At 43.7% G+C, this 18,058-nt stretch overlaps 1 protein-coding gene across 1 annotated transcript in view; it reads left to right on the top strand.

The window, feature by feature from the left end:
* TMEM41B (transmembrane protein 41B) overlaps positions 1-18,058 on the top strand; it is a 399,093-nt gene that overhangs the window by 117,814 nt on the left and 263,221 nt on the right. The window contains exons 3-4 of the mRNA XM_069623671.1: positions 3,915-4,043; positions 17,452-17,545. Of these exons, the coding sequence (XP_069479772.1) occupies positions 3,915-4,043; positions 17,452-17,545 (223 nt within the window). The remainder of the gene's footprint in view (positions 1-3,914; positions 4,044-17,451; positions 17,546-18,058) is intronic.

Here is an 18,058-nt window from a genome sequence, read left to right as displayed (position 1 = left end):
CCTGACTCGCCTACTATATTCAAGCCTGGTTTTCAATTCCTTAAAGGTCCACTTAGCTGCACTTTCAGCTCACACCACGTTCCAGAAAAAGGTTCTGTGGTGGAAAATTCCAGTGATGAAGGCTTTTATCGAAGGGGTTAGAAGACTTCGTCCCCCTATCTCCAACCCAGCTCCCGGATGGGACCTGAATGTTGTACCGACTAGACTAATGCACTAGACTAGAACCTATGCATAAGGCTAGCCTTAAAGCACTCCCTTACAAGACCGCCTTCCTGGTGGCAGTCGCAGCAATAAGGAGAGTTAGTGAACTGCAGGCCCTTTCATGTCAAGACCCATTTGTCACGATTCACAAGGATAAGGAGGTCCTGCGCACTCGCCCACGGTTTGCGCCTACATTTATTTCGAAGTTCCATGTGAACCAATCAATAGAACTACCCACCTTTTTCCAGAACCCCACTAACGTGGCAGAAAGAAGCCTCCACACACTTGATGTGAGGAGAGCAGTGATATATCATCTGGAGAAAATAAAACCACTAAGAAAAACAAACCAGTTTTTTGTTTCAGTGGCAGGTGGTAGAGAATGGGACCCTGTCTCTAAATCGGCCATTTCAAAGTGGATCGTAAACTGCATCACACTGTGCTACACTTTTGCCAAGAGAGATCTGCCCTTCAAGCCTAGAGCACACTACTCGGGGCACTGGGGCTTCCATAGCATTCATTGCAAATGTTCCTCTTGAGTCCATTTGTAAAGCAGCAACCTGGAGTTCCGTACAAACCTTTACACAACACTACTGCCTAGATACACACTCTAGGTCTGACTCTTAGGTGGTACAAGCAGTGCTAAGACATCTCTTCGCTACTGTTCCTTTGCACATCCCACCACCATCTCTGGGTACTGCTCGCTAGTCTATGCACAGCATGTGATTCTAAGCAGATTAACAAATATCAGAAGACATGCATTACTTAACATAATAGCTTTTCTGATGATTGTATCTGCTTAGATTCACATGCGTACACCCTTCCTCCTATCTTGGAGTAGAAGGAACATAGACATCTTACACCTCTCTCTCTCTCTGTACTCCCTCACTGTAGTCATATGGCTCCCTCACGGCAGAAAAAACACAATCAGAGGGACCTTCACGCATGAGGGTTCTTGGGTACACTACACATTAGGCATAGTGTTACAGGCACGCCCATGTCGTTCGATCCTCGAAAGAAAGATGCAATACTCCGCGATTACCACTAGATGTCAGACTATATGCACAGCATGTGAATCTAAGCGGATCCAATCATCAGAAATGCTATTACGGTAAGTAATGCATGTCATACCCTGGTAGGCAAAAGCAATTTATTATAAATTGTGAAGTGCTTATTGTGTTAATGCACATACCCTTGTCATACCACTGGCGTGTCCCATGAACAGGTTGTATTTATAAAGTTGGATGGACAATGGACAGCTCAAAGAGGACTGGCCTTGGTTGCTGAGAAGGAGCAGGGACCAACATGTATTTTTAAAGGAACATTGGCAATGCAAATAGTTTGGGCTTTTTTCTGTAGGCGTGGGAAGGCACTTGCCAGGCACAGCCACAGCGGTATTCATTGGCCATTGATGGTAGCAGGTGCAAAATGGCACAAGTACCTGGACATCTAATATTAGTGCCTGGCAAATGCCTAATACTTAAACACAAGCCAATCCTTGTTTTTATAACTGTCCGAGTGTAATACTTGGTGTTTCACGGTGTGGACTCATTGTGGACCCCTGACCCCACTCACCATACCTGAGATTTAGCCTTGGCCTCTCTCTGTGCTACATTTTATTGGTTTGGATAAACTCCCAAAAGTTCCTCCCTGTTCCCAATAAGGGTGGCCGCCCAAAAGATCTGTCCACCAGGCCATAGTTTAGAAATCAATCTAACACTGGCTGACTGGTACAACGCTTTCTGGGTATAAATAACATACGTTTGTTTCGCCGGGGTGATGTGCCGATTCTCCTCTTCCTTTGCCTTACTCTTACCCACCGGCAACCAGGTTCCCCTTATATAACGTTGAGCGTTCTGACTCCGTGCGGGACACCGTCATCACTTTCTGCTTTTACTTCGACTCCTGATAACATCTAATCGGCCTGCAGGACGTTCTTGTGCGTTCTCTTGAACCACACCCTCCACTTCTCGCCCTCAAGCCTCTAGAGTCTTCCTTGAGCTTCGCCTCTCCCTCTGTCTCCATCTCTCTTCCGCCATAGTTTGTTTCTGTTTTTGATCTAGCAGAGTCTGCCCTAGCATAACGTCTGTTCCATTGACCACAACTGGTCAAGCGATTTTGTGCTTGACTGTAGCATTCTCAAGTTTTTCTTTGTCCCTGTACTTGTCACATTAAGATTGTCTGACCCAGTACAATAACACGTGGTTTCTGATATAATTCTAGGAAAAAGAGGTTTGGGCTGTGTTGCTAGCTTATGGGGTCGGGAGTTAAAGGGGCAGTTACCCCGATTCACGCCCTTGTCTCCAGGAGGGGAGTTCCTCTGCATGAAGTCCTCCCGCATATCACCACCCCTGGGGGGACTATTGGTTAGAGGATGCACCTCCCTAGCCTCATGAAAAGCGTCTCCCCCGGGGAAAAGCGACGCTATCTGAAGTATCATCACACCACACACTCTTACTGCTGCACAGCACCTCCAATAGTGAAGAGAGTGCACAGGATAAATGAACCGGTGGATGCCTGTCTGCAAAGGCGTAAACCTGACCATAGGAAACGGACACCATGCTCGCTTCTTCTGTTTGCCGACACTCCCAAATTGCTCTCTTGAGTCACACGTGAATAACCCACTCGCACTCCTTTCGCACTTCATTTGAGGGCATGGCAGATTCACGCACCTAGGCCATTGTTAACTTAATTGTTCACTTCACTCCCAGCACTTCGATCTAAAGCATTTGTTATGTGTTTAAAGCCTGTAAATGTTTCACACGTGAAACCGGATACCAACATTTTTCGCTAAACGCTGGCTCTGTATTAGGTTATTCCTTTCTATACCATTGTTTCTGATTCTTTTTAAAGAACTTAATGTTGCTAACATTTTAAACTCTAATGTAAATATCCAAAGCCATGTGCATTCATCATGCAGCCTCACAAAGAACAGACAATGGAATACAGTAATTTAGTAGCGTTTGACTGTCGGCCTCGTTAACAGAAGAAAAAGGCGTTTTGTCAAGCTGTCTGACAAATATCAGGAACATGTTATTTAGGCATCTAAGCTTAGCTTAGACAGTTAAATTCCTATATTGACATAAATAACATGCAATCTTGAACCTTGTGTTTCAGGGATTATATTTTAAATTCAATGGCATTTGCAAGGACTCACCCAGCATTATCCAGGCTACACCTCAAATACAAATGTTGTTTTAGAGCCCCCTATGATTTCCCATTCCACTTACGGCGCTGGAAAGCACCTAACCCTGACTATTTGTCCTTTCCTACCCTCCTCATTCTTTGCTGTTTGTGCTTCCTGATACTGTATATCAAGGAAAACAAATTAAAACTGAAAAAAACAGCAAAATTGCCCTCACCACGGTTATTGTACAATCATACCGCTACTACTTCTTAAAATACTTCAGGAATCTTGACCCCTATTACCAAATCTCCTAAGGAGAGCTTCACCATGGAAATGGTGTGGAGCGTGAGCTGTAATACTTGAAATGAGCACTTTACAAATGTTATGTTCACTTTGCCTTCTTGTTGGCAAAGGTAGTAGCCCCATCAGCCCACCCAATACGTCGCTGATGTCCTTGCTTTATGGGTGAGTAATATTTGAAAACAGTTAGCATATGCATTAAAGCTTTGCTGTGCAATTATACAAAAATGTTTGTAATTGAAGTGAATTGTGGGTTTCCTTGCGTTTGATGTACCTGTCCATGTTGCAGGGATGAAAGGGCGACTGTAAAGGTTCCACGCGACATGGATGATGCCAAGGCCTTGGGAAAAGTTCTTTCCAAATACAAGGACACCCATTACATGGAAGTGATGGTAGCATATTTTACAACATACGTCTTGTATCCTTTTCTTATACGTTGTTTGTTGAATGTCTTTATAATTTAATGCGTTAAAGCTTTGATTTGTTTTTTAGCAAAAGAATGCATGATTTCTTTGTAATTTTAAAAAAGAAACCCATTTCCTGCTCTTGTTGAGGATACAGCCATGCTGCCTCCTTAAAGGCACATGCATCTCGTTATTTTTCAAATATCAAATTTAAACGTACAATTGGGTGCGTCTCCAGTAATCGCCAATGTCTGTGCGTGCTCTACTTTTTACCATGGTCAGAAGTGTTTTTTTTTTTTTTTGTTTAACATTCCTACTTTGACATTTGCCAACAATATGAAAATGCATGCGCCTTTTTTGCTTCTTCTTCCTCTGGAGCTTCTTGCAAGGAACTGAAGTAAGTTGACCTTTAGTTGTGAAGCTATTTTAGTGTGTGGGCTCTGTTGACCTACTCAACAGCATTTCCCCACATCACCAAGCTGCAGTTGCGCAGAAACCACAAAATAGTCCCGCTGGCAGCCTTGTTGGCACAGACGATCAGCTGTGACCTTCCGCGACTCCCTCGCAGACCCCACCGTCGCAGAGGAGGAGCTGATGCGGACAGGCCCACAGCTGCTCTGCGAAAGCCGTCGAGAGCGAGTACGCAACTCCGCTCTGGCCCCCACCGTCACGGAGGAGTCGCCGCAATGCCGGCCTTCTCGCTGACGGGTGCTTCGGGGAGAGAGGCCTAATCGGAGCAGCCAATGAGGACCGCGGAGCCCGCCAATGCCCGACAGCTGCAGAGAGCCATATGAAAACATACGGAGGCTGTAAGAGGGTAGAGGAGCCCGGACCCAGCGACACGACAGTGAGTAAACTCAGCAGGGGCTGCCTGCAAGTTTAACCAAGTGTGAATAATCCAGAGACCACAGCCTAAAAGACAAGGTAGCCAGCAGCTGAAGAATCAGTTAAACTGTTGGGGAGACAAAGTTGCTATACCAATATATTTTCTAAACGAACTAACGCTGAAAAGGGATGTATGGAGGCAAGAGTCAGCAACCCTTGTACAGAGCACATAGAGGAGAGCAGACCAAGGCTCTGAACTGTCACTCATCCAGCTTTATCAACAACAGTGAGGACCGAATGGAAAAGGAGCCCGAGTGGCTAATTGGCCTTGCTAAAGACTATTAAGGCTACAGTGCTAACCTTGCCACCACACCACAAACCTGCAGGAGAAGGTCAGAAGTCTTAAAGAGGCCTTTTCTTGAAGTACTTGTAGTGCACTTTGAGCACCCCGTTTTCTTGTTGAAGTTATGTGAGAAGAATAAACATAGTTTTAAACTAATCAGTCTTACGTATGGTCTGTTCCAATCCACACTTCTAACACAAGCCCAGTCAAACCAACTCTAAAAAAAAATCAACCAGGAACTTTGATTTGACTTACACCGGAAACTCGTTCATTTTCTTTGCAAAAGTATCCAAAACTCAGCTGTTCATGGAGAGACTCTAACTAGCTGAGCCATGTCTGTTTCAATGTATCTGTGCTGCAGACCAACTCCAGCATTTCAAGAGAATAACTATAGCTGCAAGGCAGTGTGTGAATCTGCTGGAGATGAAAAGTTGACTTTAAGAAGGAAAGGCCAGCTGCGCCATGTGTAAGAAATTGGCCTTTTGTAAAGTAAATTCCTGTGTTTTGTAACAGCAAACTGGTGAATGAAAGCCTGCCAGTCTTTAGCAATATGAAGGGGTTTGTTGCTGGTGGGACTATATAACATAGGTTATTTTATGCAACCGCTTGCTTTAATTCTGGATCTAAGATCAGAAATTAAAGGTAAAACTATGATGGCTGGAGTTGCAAGTTAAAAAACGGGTTTTCTGCTTGGAGGGGTGGCACCAAAAGGAGGGCTCTCTCTCAGCAGATACTGACAACCCCCTGATAATTACAGGGTTGAACATACTTTTGTCTCTGCTGGGACCCTGACAATGAAGCTCCCAGGTAAGGAAGTCTGAAGTGTGAAGGGGCAATATAACTCTCATAACCTTCCATGCTACTAAACTCCTAATCTCCTCCCTCATCTTCTCCAGACTCTTCTACCGCTCCATTCTCTTCTTTGGACTCCCCTCCTCCCACCTCTTTCCCCTCAAATCCATCTACCACTCTGCTATCCACTCCCTCTGCCTTCTCTCAACTCACGACTCTATCTCCTCTTCCCATGACTCACTAGGATGGCTCCCTTTTCACTCCCAGCTTAAATGTAACTTCCTCTGTCTAGTCTTCAAAGCCCTCTATTGTCTTGCCCCTCCCTATCTATCCCCCTTCCTCACTTTCTACACCCCTCCTCGTTCTCTCTGTTCTGCAGATCTCTTCCTTCTTTCTCTCCCTCCTCCACCCTGTGCCCTTTCCCGCTCCTTCCAACTTTCCATTGGAACCGCTTTCCCCTCCCAATCTGCTCTACTACCACCTACCCCTCATTTCACACCTCTCTATAATCCCTCTTCCATTCACCCCCTCGCTTCTTTCCGCTTCCTCCTTCTCCATTGAATCCTCCTCCTCCTCCATCTTCTAACCCTCCTCTCTCACTTCAGTCCCCCTCCATATGCACTTAACCTCACCAGTAATGTAAATTGTTCCCTGTACTGTTTTCTGGTTTGATTCAATGTTATGTATTGCTTGTTGTAATTGCTTGTTCCTCATGTAAAGCGCTTTGGCTTAAAGCGCTATATAAATCTAAATAAATACAAATACAAATATAACTTCAATCTAGGGAGAAACCCCCACCATGCTGTGTAGGAAATGGCAGTTGGCAGCAGTTAAAGGACAGAAAAAAACTGACCCAGGAACAAAGAGACTGCCATTTGTTCTGAAAGACTATTTCAGGAATGAACTTTAAAGACTTCTATCTTTGCAGCAAGACTTTGAATTTTTTAAAAAATGTCAGTTTAAAAGTGATTTTTCGTGCTTTCTTTTGAGACATGGTAGAACTCGCTGACACCTCGGGGGCAGAAAGGGCAAAGTATTGAGCATAAATCGAAAAGTATCAATGTTGCAAACATACATTTTTGTACATACATCCCTTGGGATAATTCGCATTTGTATATAAAGTTATGGAATTTTGGGTCGAATCTTTCAGGCTCAAAATTACCAAAATGTATCGGAAGGGCGAAACAAGGTCCCACAGACTGGAGGATTGGACTGATATGTGCTACACATAATATGTAACCTGTGTATATAATTTACTAATAGATTGCAATTTTAAATTTTATAAATGTCTGTTTTTGGCAAAATCGGATTTTGAATAAAGTAAATGTGGGAGTTTTTGGACATTGTAAAACTTAACTCCTAAATCTGACATCATTCCCTTGGAAATCCAACCAATACAAGTAGTTTAGGGGCATGCTTAGTTAACCCTGTCCAGCCTATACTTTGATGTCATTATGCACTATAAATAAGGGTACCTGACAAGACTCTGGAGACACTCTTCCTGATTTTCTTGCGCTGGCGTCCTGTTCCCGTCATCTTCCCGATACAGACTCCAACTACAGGGCCAAAGCATTGCTGATCCTGCTCCAGGGTCCACTGCAAAACCCATGCAGTGCTGGTCCCATTCCCAGGAAGAAAATGATTGTTTTTTCTTTTGGCAACCAACCCACTTTACACTGTGCGCCTGATTTAAACTAAAGTTCCTTGAGTACTGTTGCAGATGTGTGTGGCAAAAAAGAGGCAAAAAATGAAACCCCAACCTCTTATTGCAAACAGAACATCAGAAATGGCCACACACAATAAACACTGTGCCACACTTAGTCCTTGATAAGTTTTAATTGTTTATAGGTTTCTGCAAAGCATAATCAAAAGGAAAATTGCCCATCTGATGACGCGTGTTTCGACACACAAGTGCCTTTCTCAAATCTGGGCGAATAAGGTCTGTGCATATGCAATAAACATGAAATCAAAAAATACATAGATAAAATGTTAAACAAGAATTGTAATACAGTTCCAAAAAATGTTTTTTTTCATATTAACCACAGGTAGGTCAGTTTCCAAACACAGACATTGAGGAGGGGTGAAAGGGAAGTGTGGTATAGGGTATAATGAAAGAGAAAAAGAAACCAAATAGCAGTCCATGAGTAACAGAATAAATAATAAATAAAGGCAGTTCATACTAATATGTATTGTCTCTGATATTGTGTTACAAAAATGATTGGAAAAGAATGATATTCCAAATGTGGGTTAGAGTCTGGTGTGCCGATATTCCAGACTCTAACCCACATTTGGAATATCGGTAAGAGCGTGAAGAAATCTTTTCCAATCATTTTTGTAACACAATATCAGAGACAATACATATTAGTATAAACTGCCTTTTTGAACATTTTATCTATGTATTTTTTTGATTTAATGTTTATTGTATATGCACAGACCTTATTCGCCCAGATTTATCAGATGGGCAATTTTTCTTTTGATTATGCTTTTCAGAAACCTATAAACAACTAAAACTTAACAAGGTCTAAGTGTGGTGCAGTGTTTATTGTGTGTGGCCATTTCTGATGTTCCATTCCCAGGAAGGTCCTAAATCTGAAAACCACTAAAAATTCCCAAATAACCAAAGGGGAAAGGTGTGGTATTTTTGGGAAGCATCCTGATCCCACTAACTGCCTGCTTGCTGCAATCCTGCCATCCAGCTAACCTGTTGTATCCAGCGACCAGAATTGACAGTCTAGAAGTGCTTCCCGGTGACCAGAACTGCCCAGCTGTCCTGCCACTCGCCCTGCCGTGTAGTGACCAAACCGTTCACTGTTCAAAATCCAAAAACTAAAAGGTGGACTGTAGCAATTGCCACCCCACCTAAATCCATAGCCCACCTTGTCTCTGTCCTCATCCCACTCTCCAAATCATCCTATCCTTACCCTGATAACTTGTAAAACTGTCAGAATCAGTCTTGCAATACTGCTCTTGATTTCTAGTGCTAGCGCCATATCTTTAGTAATTTTGCATTGCGTAAATCCTAAGCCCTTAGTCCTATTTCGAGTGATCGGACTGGTTCCGCCAGGGTTGGGCGCTGGGGTTGAACTCGCGAGATCAACCCTGGGGCTTACTGTGTCCCTCTTTGGTGGCCTAGCCTGAATACTCTAGTGTAGAGTAAAACTGTTCTTGTCAAAACTGATTTCCTTTCCTTTTTCACCGCTCCATTTTACTGAAAGTATTGTACCTGTGATCTATAGCTATCCCTCAACCAACACTGCACTTCAAATACATGTATTTCACCCGTTTTTATTAAACGTTTGAGTAATTTCAGGCGGGAATTGAAAAGTTTCCAACATGTCATTTGCTGGAATCTGTGTTAAACCTGCCACTCATTTTCAAACTGTATGCTTTTGGTAATCCATTCTTTGTGATTGTTAGTGTCTTTGCATTGTGGCTTTAGTGAGGAATTCTATTTGCTTCAAGGTTTTTCATACGCATTCATTATTTAATTATCCATTTCCGAGTGTCATTTTATAACATTGCAAGGGGTTTCAAATCTGTTTCTCTTATTTGGGGGAGGGAAGGTTAGGTTTGAATTATGTTTCCTATTTGTCATTCCCGATTACCTACTGCTTCTGTTTATCCACTCAGAATTGATTATTTGTGGGTTGAGTGAACATTGCAGGGGGAAATTCTAACTTAGGTGCTATTTTACCTAACCCAAAGTGTTCCTATTCTGCTGTGCTGTGTATATGTTCCGATAGTAAGTTAAACCAGTGCATTGCTCACATTCCCATTGTTATTATCACCACATTCGTGATTGCTGCCCTATATTAAAAAGTGTATGATTTCTTTCTGATTTTCAAATAAACATTGTATTTTACCAACCTACCTGGTTCATGGTCCATTGTGACCCAGGGTATTTGAAAAGGGGGTGTGATATGAGTGGTGTACCATCTAAATATTGAATCGAATATAAAAAAAATAAGCATTTCAGTCGTGCGCTGTATACTAGGCCAAGACTAAGGTGTGCGTCGCCGGATTGAAATCCTTAACAAGTGGTGGTCATAAGCCTGATTGGGTAGAGTTGGAACAGTCTCTATTAAACCTACCAGTAGTTATTACTCGTAAAGCAGTCTGATCTAAAACCCAAGCTATATTCTTGGTTATTCGTGGAGGGTCGTAAAAAGGAGTCTGACACAAAGAAGACATGTTCTGGTTCTTTTTAATAACACTAATATGAAAAGGCCTAACTGTCCCCATCACCAGAGTGAATACCCCTTCCTTACTAAGAAACTAAGGGAGCTTGTACGTCTTTCTAAAGTTGAAAAGAATATTGTCCTCCTTCCAACTGCCCTTTCCGGCCCTACCGCTATTGGAATTGAAACAAACTTAAATAGACCAAGGGAAGTCTTCTCTTCGCCTGGCCTCTACAGTTCACTCACCAGTTAAGGTTTATGTCTTTCTTTTCTGTGGGACAGGCGGTCTCTTTGATCAGTTCCTGTAGCTTTTCAAACAAACTTGTATCTGTCTGGCTTTCTGTGTTTCTCAGGCTATAGGCTCCACCAATGCAACCTTTCTTGACACTTGGTTTCCGATTTACATTCTTTTCCTAGGTCTTCCTTTTAGTAGTAATTGCCTGGGGTATTCTTTTCCCACTCTTCTAGGCTATCTTAACCACCAATTCTCAATCTTATAATGTCTCTTCCTTTACTGCTTGAATCCCAGAAATATGGGTTTAGCTCTCTCTTCCAGGCTATTTACTTCTACTCTACTTTGGCTGTTATTTAGGAGCCAGTCTTGTGTACTTGGACCAGGCTTCACCTTCATACAATAGTTTGCTTTCCCCTTAGGGTTCTTCGCTATTAGTTTCCAACACAACTTTATTCCTACTTTCTTCAGCCCCTCTCTTCCAGACTGTTCAGTTCTGTTCTGGCTTTGTATGTGATGTATGACCCAGTTAATGAGTACTGGGACGAGGCTTCACCTTCATACAATAGTTCTTTCCCCTGCGGGATCTTTATTTGCTTGCGCCACAGTTTTTGGCCTACTTTCTCATTCTCGTGATTGGGATGAGTTTTCGCTGATTCCTGATGATCTCATGTGGGCCTCCTGCTTCTCCTGGATGGGGGCCCATGGTTGGACTTGGCACTCGCTCAAGATTTCACTCTTGTCTTTATTTTGCTTCACTTCCTTGGGACTGCATCAGAATCCTGCTCTGCTCCTGCACAGCACCTCGGAAGCGACACAAGCTTCCAATTCAGGCGGTCTCAGCAGTGTTCCTTGGGCAACCTGCCCACCACTTTCACTTCGTGGCCACGCCACAACCGGGTTGCTGATTTGCTCTCTGTCCTGTTGATAGTCTTCTCTGCACAAGCTGGCCTTCCAGCGTTCCGCCTTCTCTCACTCTCCACAAGTTGCAGTCTCTGTGACAGACCCAAGCTCTGCCTCTCGTCGGTGTAATGTCAGGGTGCTTCCCCCTGCACATTATCTTCTCCTCCTCTTACTCCTTGGAGAAGTTACATTTACATCTTGTATTAAAGGGATATCTTCCTTTTCTTGTGCACTTTACTTTATTCTTGTATTGCCTTTAGCCAAAGATAAGTGTCCTATTCTTCATTTTGCTATATAATCCCATATAGGCAGTTGTATTGGTTTGGTTAGGGGGTTCCTCACAAGCGGTGGGGGGGGTCCCTCCAGGTAAGGTCCCACTTGCCTCGACCCACACCCACCCCCAGGGAGGGTGTTGCGGAGCGTGTGCAACTTACTAGCCTCATGGGGTATTGGGGGGGCGAGGGGGCTACCTCTTGGGGAGAAGAGGTGTCACAGGTTGTCTTTATATTCTGGGAGTTTTAACCCATGCATTGATGAGGTAATACTTCAGAAGTACACATGAAAGCAACTTCTCCTTTTTAGTAATAACAGCAACCTAACTGGAAGCTTGTCTCTTTTTGGAAATCCTCCTGGAAACTGGAAATCTTGCCTGTGCTTGCATGGGAACTGCAGGAGTCGTGTATCCCTCCTTGCACATTCTTTCCTAGCCTACACCAATGCAACACCCAACAACACTTCATTCTTTCCTTGTTTCTCACTTCTTTACTGTTCTACTACTAAACGTATCATCCATGTGTTCCAGCTACCCCTTGTGCTTGACTCATCACATTCCCCAAACATGCCTTTCCACTGTGTATTACTAGCAGCTAAACTGAGTCCAGAGCAAGACTGGACTGAAAATACAGAGATCAACCTCCTCCCACAACTTTAGTGTATATTTTTATTGAATTTAAATAACAGTTCTTCACAGGACTGTTAATTTGAGGCTACTTTAGCTAAAGAAAGAGATGATGGCCTTGAATTCATCATAACCACGGGCACAGCTCTGGGCAGAACTCCAGACCATCGTTTTTCAGTTTACCAAACCATTGCAGAAGAGGAAAGACCATATTCAAATCCGGCTTGGTCCCACCCAAAAAGGGGCCGTCCAGCCTAAACTGCTAGGTCACATCCCTTCTGCATGAGACCACAATCATCCCAGACATTTAGCACATATCACTTCTAGATAGCGAGGCCAATAACCAACCCACTAACAATTTCTGCATACACCTCTCAAACTCTAACCAACCACAACCCTTAAGCACAAAAAACCACACAAACGTCCCTACACCGTAACAACAAAACAAACTACACATAGCTTTGCACAACAGCACACAATGGCTACTGACCGGAAAGCACCCCCAAGCTCAGCGAACAGTGTTAACCTAACTGAAGCTGCCAACAGCACATCACTGCTCTCTTGCACGTATCCCGCTTGTTCCAACTAACTTCACTCCCCACCCCATTTCCTTTTCAGATATGCCAGAGCGCCAGGGGACCACTCCGGTGGTGTGGTGATGGTGCACAGTACAAATATCCTTTAACATGAACAAGCATCCGAGTGGGGTGGGTATGCCCAGACGTGGGTCCCGAGCCGCTGGACCTGAGACTGAAGCTACTCCTCACTGATGACGTCTGTGAAAAATGAGAGGGTGTTGCGCAATCTAGTCGTAGGGGATCCCGTACTCTGGTGGCCAGGGAAAGGTCATCGCTTTTGGATCCCAACCCTGGGGGTAGACAAGCGAGGGAAGATCTGGGTAGGGGGTCCTCGGGGAGTGAGGTAGAAGCAACCGATGGTGAGACATGGTAGCCCCCTTTTTCCACAACCCATCTAACCCCTATCCCTGCATATTTTATGGGAAACTACAGCCCCCATAATTCCTCCCCACGTTACATTGACAACCCTACTGAGCCGAGGAAGATGAGGAATGAGGCCATAAAGATCACCTCTGCTGACCTGCAATGGCTCTGTCCCTGCAATGAGGCCAGGCAGAGTCAGGCACGTAATCCTAACTCTACACACCTGTCACTTGTTAACAATCCCTGTCAGGTGGATAAAAGGTGGCAAGCGCAGGCACACTCTGATCGAGGCTGGGTACAAGAAGGAACCGCTCTTTCGGGGCTGATGTGAACTAGGCATTGTAAGTTGGAAGGCCAAGAGGCTCATCAGCAGTTGCAAATATCAATAGAGAGCCAGGCTAGAATTCCACACTTTTGGGAAGCCGTAAGCGTTCCAAGACTGAAAAGGAGTGAGCAGAAGAAAGAAACATTCAATGTGCTTGAAAGTAGCTCACGACCCTCCCGGGGGAAGGACAGAGTTGGGGAGGAGCAGTGGAGGTGTTTGTAATGGCCTGACTGCTGCATGAAGAGCGTTGATAGACTAATTAACAAGACCAGTGAAATATCGAAGGCAACAAAAGCCCGGTTTGTGTTAAAAGCAAAAGTAACTAACTCCAAAGTTGAAGGTTACGCGTGTGCTGATAAAACGCATAATGGAAGGGACAATTGCTGAATTTTTGAAAGGAATGGATACAAAGTAAGAGTGGTCCTGTGAGGTGAAATCGCACATTCGAAAGTCTCTGAAATGTTCTGAGTTGAACCGGAACCAAAGGCAAGAAAGTAACCGCGGTCTCTAAAGAAAGTTTAATGAATAAAAAGCAAACTATGTGAACTATAAAAATGCCAAGAGGGTAAAGTATAAACTTTGAAAGGGGCCAAAAGACACAAATCCCAAGAGGGCAAAGTAAAGAGAATAAAACTACAAGTACCAAGATCCATTGGTGTTGCAAGATGAGGAAGATTGGGGATTGTAGAATTGTTTAAAGAAATGTCGAAGTGGTCATGCAGAGGTCTATGTAAAATCCTTGCAGTTCCGATAGTCTTCGACAGTGAAAAGACTCCTAAGACAAAACGTGAGGAAGGGAACCCCCCACGAAGAGAGACGGGCACGAGCCCGGCCGAGGGAAGCCTGTGTAGAATTTTGGGAAAGTAAAGGTCAAAAGTGGAACTGTGTATTTATGACGAGGCGGACACATCCTAAGGAAGTGATTGAACTACCAGAAGCTTGAAGCCCAAGCCTGAACTGTTGAATTGTACCAGTAAACCAAAGTGTGCAAGACTGATAGATCTGTGCCATCAACCTACACTCTTTTGGAAACTCTCTAGACCCCATGGTGCTGAATGTGGGAAACTGAGTTATTTAAGCCATTCCGATATTTCATTTGAGACACTAATTTCCTTTTGTATTCCCTTAACGCATGTGTCATTTTGAAGAGGGCAAAGTTGTTTTTATTTTTTTTATTTTTGTTTTACATTTTTTTTTTACCGTAGGCCTTTTTATTTTGACTAGATTGACTTGGACTAATTTGTTATTTGTTTAATGGTCGAGACTACTCCCATTCTAGAGTTGGGGCCAGTTAGGAATTCCACCAACCCAACAAAAATACCAAATAAAGGTTTTCGAAACTTTTATCTGTGTCCACTATTGATACCATGCCTTCCTTACATGCTCAAAAAGGCTGAAACATGTGTGAGGATGCTTGTGGTCTCGTGCAGAAGGGATGTGACCTAGCAGTTCGGGCTTGCCTACCCCTTTTGGGGTGGTATCAAGCCTGATTTGATTGTCTTTCCCCTTCGGTAATGGCTTGGCATGATGAAAAACATTATTCTGGGGGGTGGGGGGGTTTGTCGAGAGCTGTGCCCGTGGTTCTGATTAATTCAAAACCTTCCAGCTATCACCTTTTTTCTTTTACTTTGAGGCTACTTGCCAGTTGTGCTTGATGCAAATGAAGTTTATACCATAATCCGGTTGTTTCCAGTTTGTATCTGGTGTTGTGCATCATGTTTACATAACTGTACTATGGTAACCAATTTTGTGCTGTTGATCAGAGGCTTTCTTCATAACAAAGCACATAGCCCCCATTTTTCGGATTTCTTTTTCTTTTTTAATTTTTTTTTTATTGGCAGAGGTTTACAGAAAACAGACACGTCAGAGCATCCGACAAAGTCGATACATGCAAGAGACACAGTGCGTCAGCAGATAGAATAGCACATGCACAGTAGGAGAAGCAGTCTAATGTGAGATAATATTTTAAATCAATCTCGTGCAACAGATTTCCAGATGCACTCTCCTCCTGACTGATAAGGTAGCTATTGATGGCGGACCATATGTTCCTGGGGCGAGAGTGAGCTGGGAGCATGTTGAGATATTCTTCTTCACAATTCCGGGCGCAGGTAAGTGCGTTGAGCCACTTCTGGAAGATCGGGGGGGGAGGAGGGGTTCTTCCAATATTGTAATACACACTTCTTGGCTATCATGCAGCCTATGTTCAGAAATGTAGCCATATGTCTAGCCTCACCGTCATTCCACACCCCAAACAGCACCACCAGCGGATCGGGGTCAATCACTGTGCCAGTGATGTCCATAAGAGCCCTTAAAATCCCATCCCAGAAGTGTCCTAATATGTGGTATGTCCAGAACATGTGTAGATGGTCAGCGCCCTCTGACTTGCAGTGAGCACAGGTGTGTGTGGTAGTGCGAGCAAACTAGGAGATCTTGAGGGGAGTGTAATACAGCCTGCTCAGTAATTTAAACTGGCCGACTCAGTATCCGGAATTGAGGGATACTCGATTAGTGTGGGAGCACATCTTTCCCCATAATTGGTCGGTGACCTCCAGACCCAATTCGTCGGCCCATTCGTAACATGCTCTGGAAGGCCAGGCTGGAGTGGCCCTTAGTAGCATTTTATATAGCGAGGAGACAATGCTACAGGTGCAGCTTGAGTTGGCAATATAAGCAATTTCCGGTGTGTCAGGAGGATCATCGGGGAAAGTGGGCCATCGAGCACGGAAGGCAGCACAGAGCCTATAATATTGTAACAACTCAAGTGCAGACCCGGAGTGACCTTGCCTCCATGTCTGTAGATCAATGAATTTCCCGTTGGGGGAGGATGGGGGGGTTGGGGAGGTCCGTTAGCACCTGGTAGCCTTGCGCCCCCCACCGGGGGGGCCGTGGCTGTGTCGTGTGTGGGCTCCAATCCAGGGAATATCTATATGGGGAGCCATTTATAATGGGGGTAAGCTGCATCAGTTGCCGTCAATAGACGGCCCCAAGCCAGCAGGGTGGTTGCCACAGGATCGATGAGGGAATCCGCTGGCACATAGCCGCGGTGGAATAAAAGATATTGACTTCAGCCGCCGCTAGGACGTGCAGTCGAGTCAAGGAACTCGGGTACCAGTAAGTGGCGAATTGGGCCTGTGCGGCCGTCCAGTACCGTAGCAGGTCAGAAGCCGTGAATCCCCCGTTCTCATATGAGAGCGTCGTATCGGACCATTTTTTGCATACCGCACCAGAATGCCATAGGAACTGAGCACATGATTTCTGTAGTTGTATGAAGTATTGTTTCCCGGGCCAGATGGGTACATTGCTAAAGATGTCGAGCAATTTGGGGACTAGGACCATCTTAATGAGGGAGAGTTTACCAGCTCCCATTTTTCAGATTTCAATCCATATTTGTGTGATCAACTAGGATTGCCATTTCTTTTAGCTGTATGAAAAGATGATGGTCCTCAACGTTATTTTTCTTTAAACTTGAACGTCTTTTAAAGAGGCTTACTTTTAGCTGACAAAATGGGACGGTAGGGTCTCAATGCAGTTCACGTAGAAACAGCACTGTCATAAAACACTTTGGGACAAGGCTTGTGAAAATTAAAACACAATTTGTACATCACGTGAATTCAGAAAGGGAACTCCTTTAAAACGGACTGTCCAGCGTTCGCTCACTCTTCTCGTTTTTACTGGTGCTCATTTGGGGAAGGTGTCCTTTTTTTGTAAATGATTAATCTATAATTCTCTTAATTGATTTCACTACAGGCCTGTTTGGCTGTTCGCCTCTATTGTGCATGTGGTTCCTACCCATATGCTCTGTCATTCACTGATCCCCCCCCCAATGCAAAGTTGGTTAAAATCTGTGTCTCATATGATGGTGTAACTGAAGGATAATATTCGTATTCCATTGTAACAAGTGATTGTATGCATATTAATGTATTTCAGCATTACTCGGTCTCAAACGTATATGAAGAGTCATGACCCTTAACTGGCCAATGTCCAGCTTGCAAACCTTTGCAATTCCTGGCTCCATATTTCTCAGTATTCTTTCTGGCTTTCTTTATCCATTTCCATTAGCCTTGTTTCTAGTGTGCTTGGTAAGTAGATTGTTTTTCTTCAATTGCAGTGATTGGGGCATTGAGTGTCTTTTTTCCAAACATATGTTTATTATTTTTTAAATCTGTTTTATTTTTAAAGAAATCCCTGTTTGGTTGCTTTATTTATTTTGAATGGTAATAATTTTGAGATTCACATTTGGAGTCTCTACATTTCAGGCACTTGATCTGTTTTGTATATTTGCATGTTCTTTGAAAAGTGATTTTGTTCATTTCTCATCTCTACAAACCACACTGAATTAGCGCAATCATTGATTACATTGTGAACATTTATGGGGAATACTTTTTTCAGGTCATAGGAATTCCATGTATAATCGAAGGCATGCAAAATGTGAGCCCATCTTAAATCTTTTCCTCTCGTTAAATTGGTGATCTTGTTTATCTGTGACATTGGCTAAAAGTCATACTTTTACATTATTCAAACCTTTTCATTCTTACTGAGAGTAGAATACTTTTAAAATTATCCATGTCCGTTCAAATTGTATGTTTAGGATT

Source organism: Ambystoma mexicanum, chromosome 11 (genome assembly GCF_040938575.1).
Source record: "Ambystoma mexicanum isolate Mex_15411 chromosome 11, UKY_AmexF1_1, whole genome shotgun sequence".
Lineage (NCBI taxonomy): Eukaryota > Metazoa > Chordata > Amphibia > Caudata > Ambystomatidae > Ambystoma > Ambystoma mexicanum.
The sequence above is the reverse complement of the archived record's forward strand: the minus strand, read 5'-3'. Positions and strand labels throughout refer to the sequence as shown.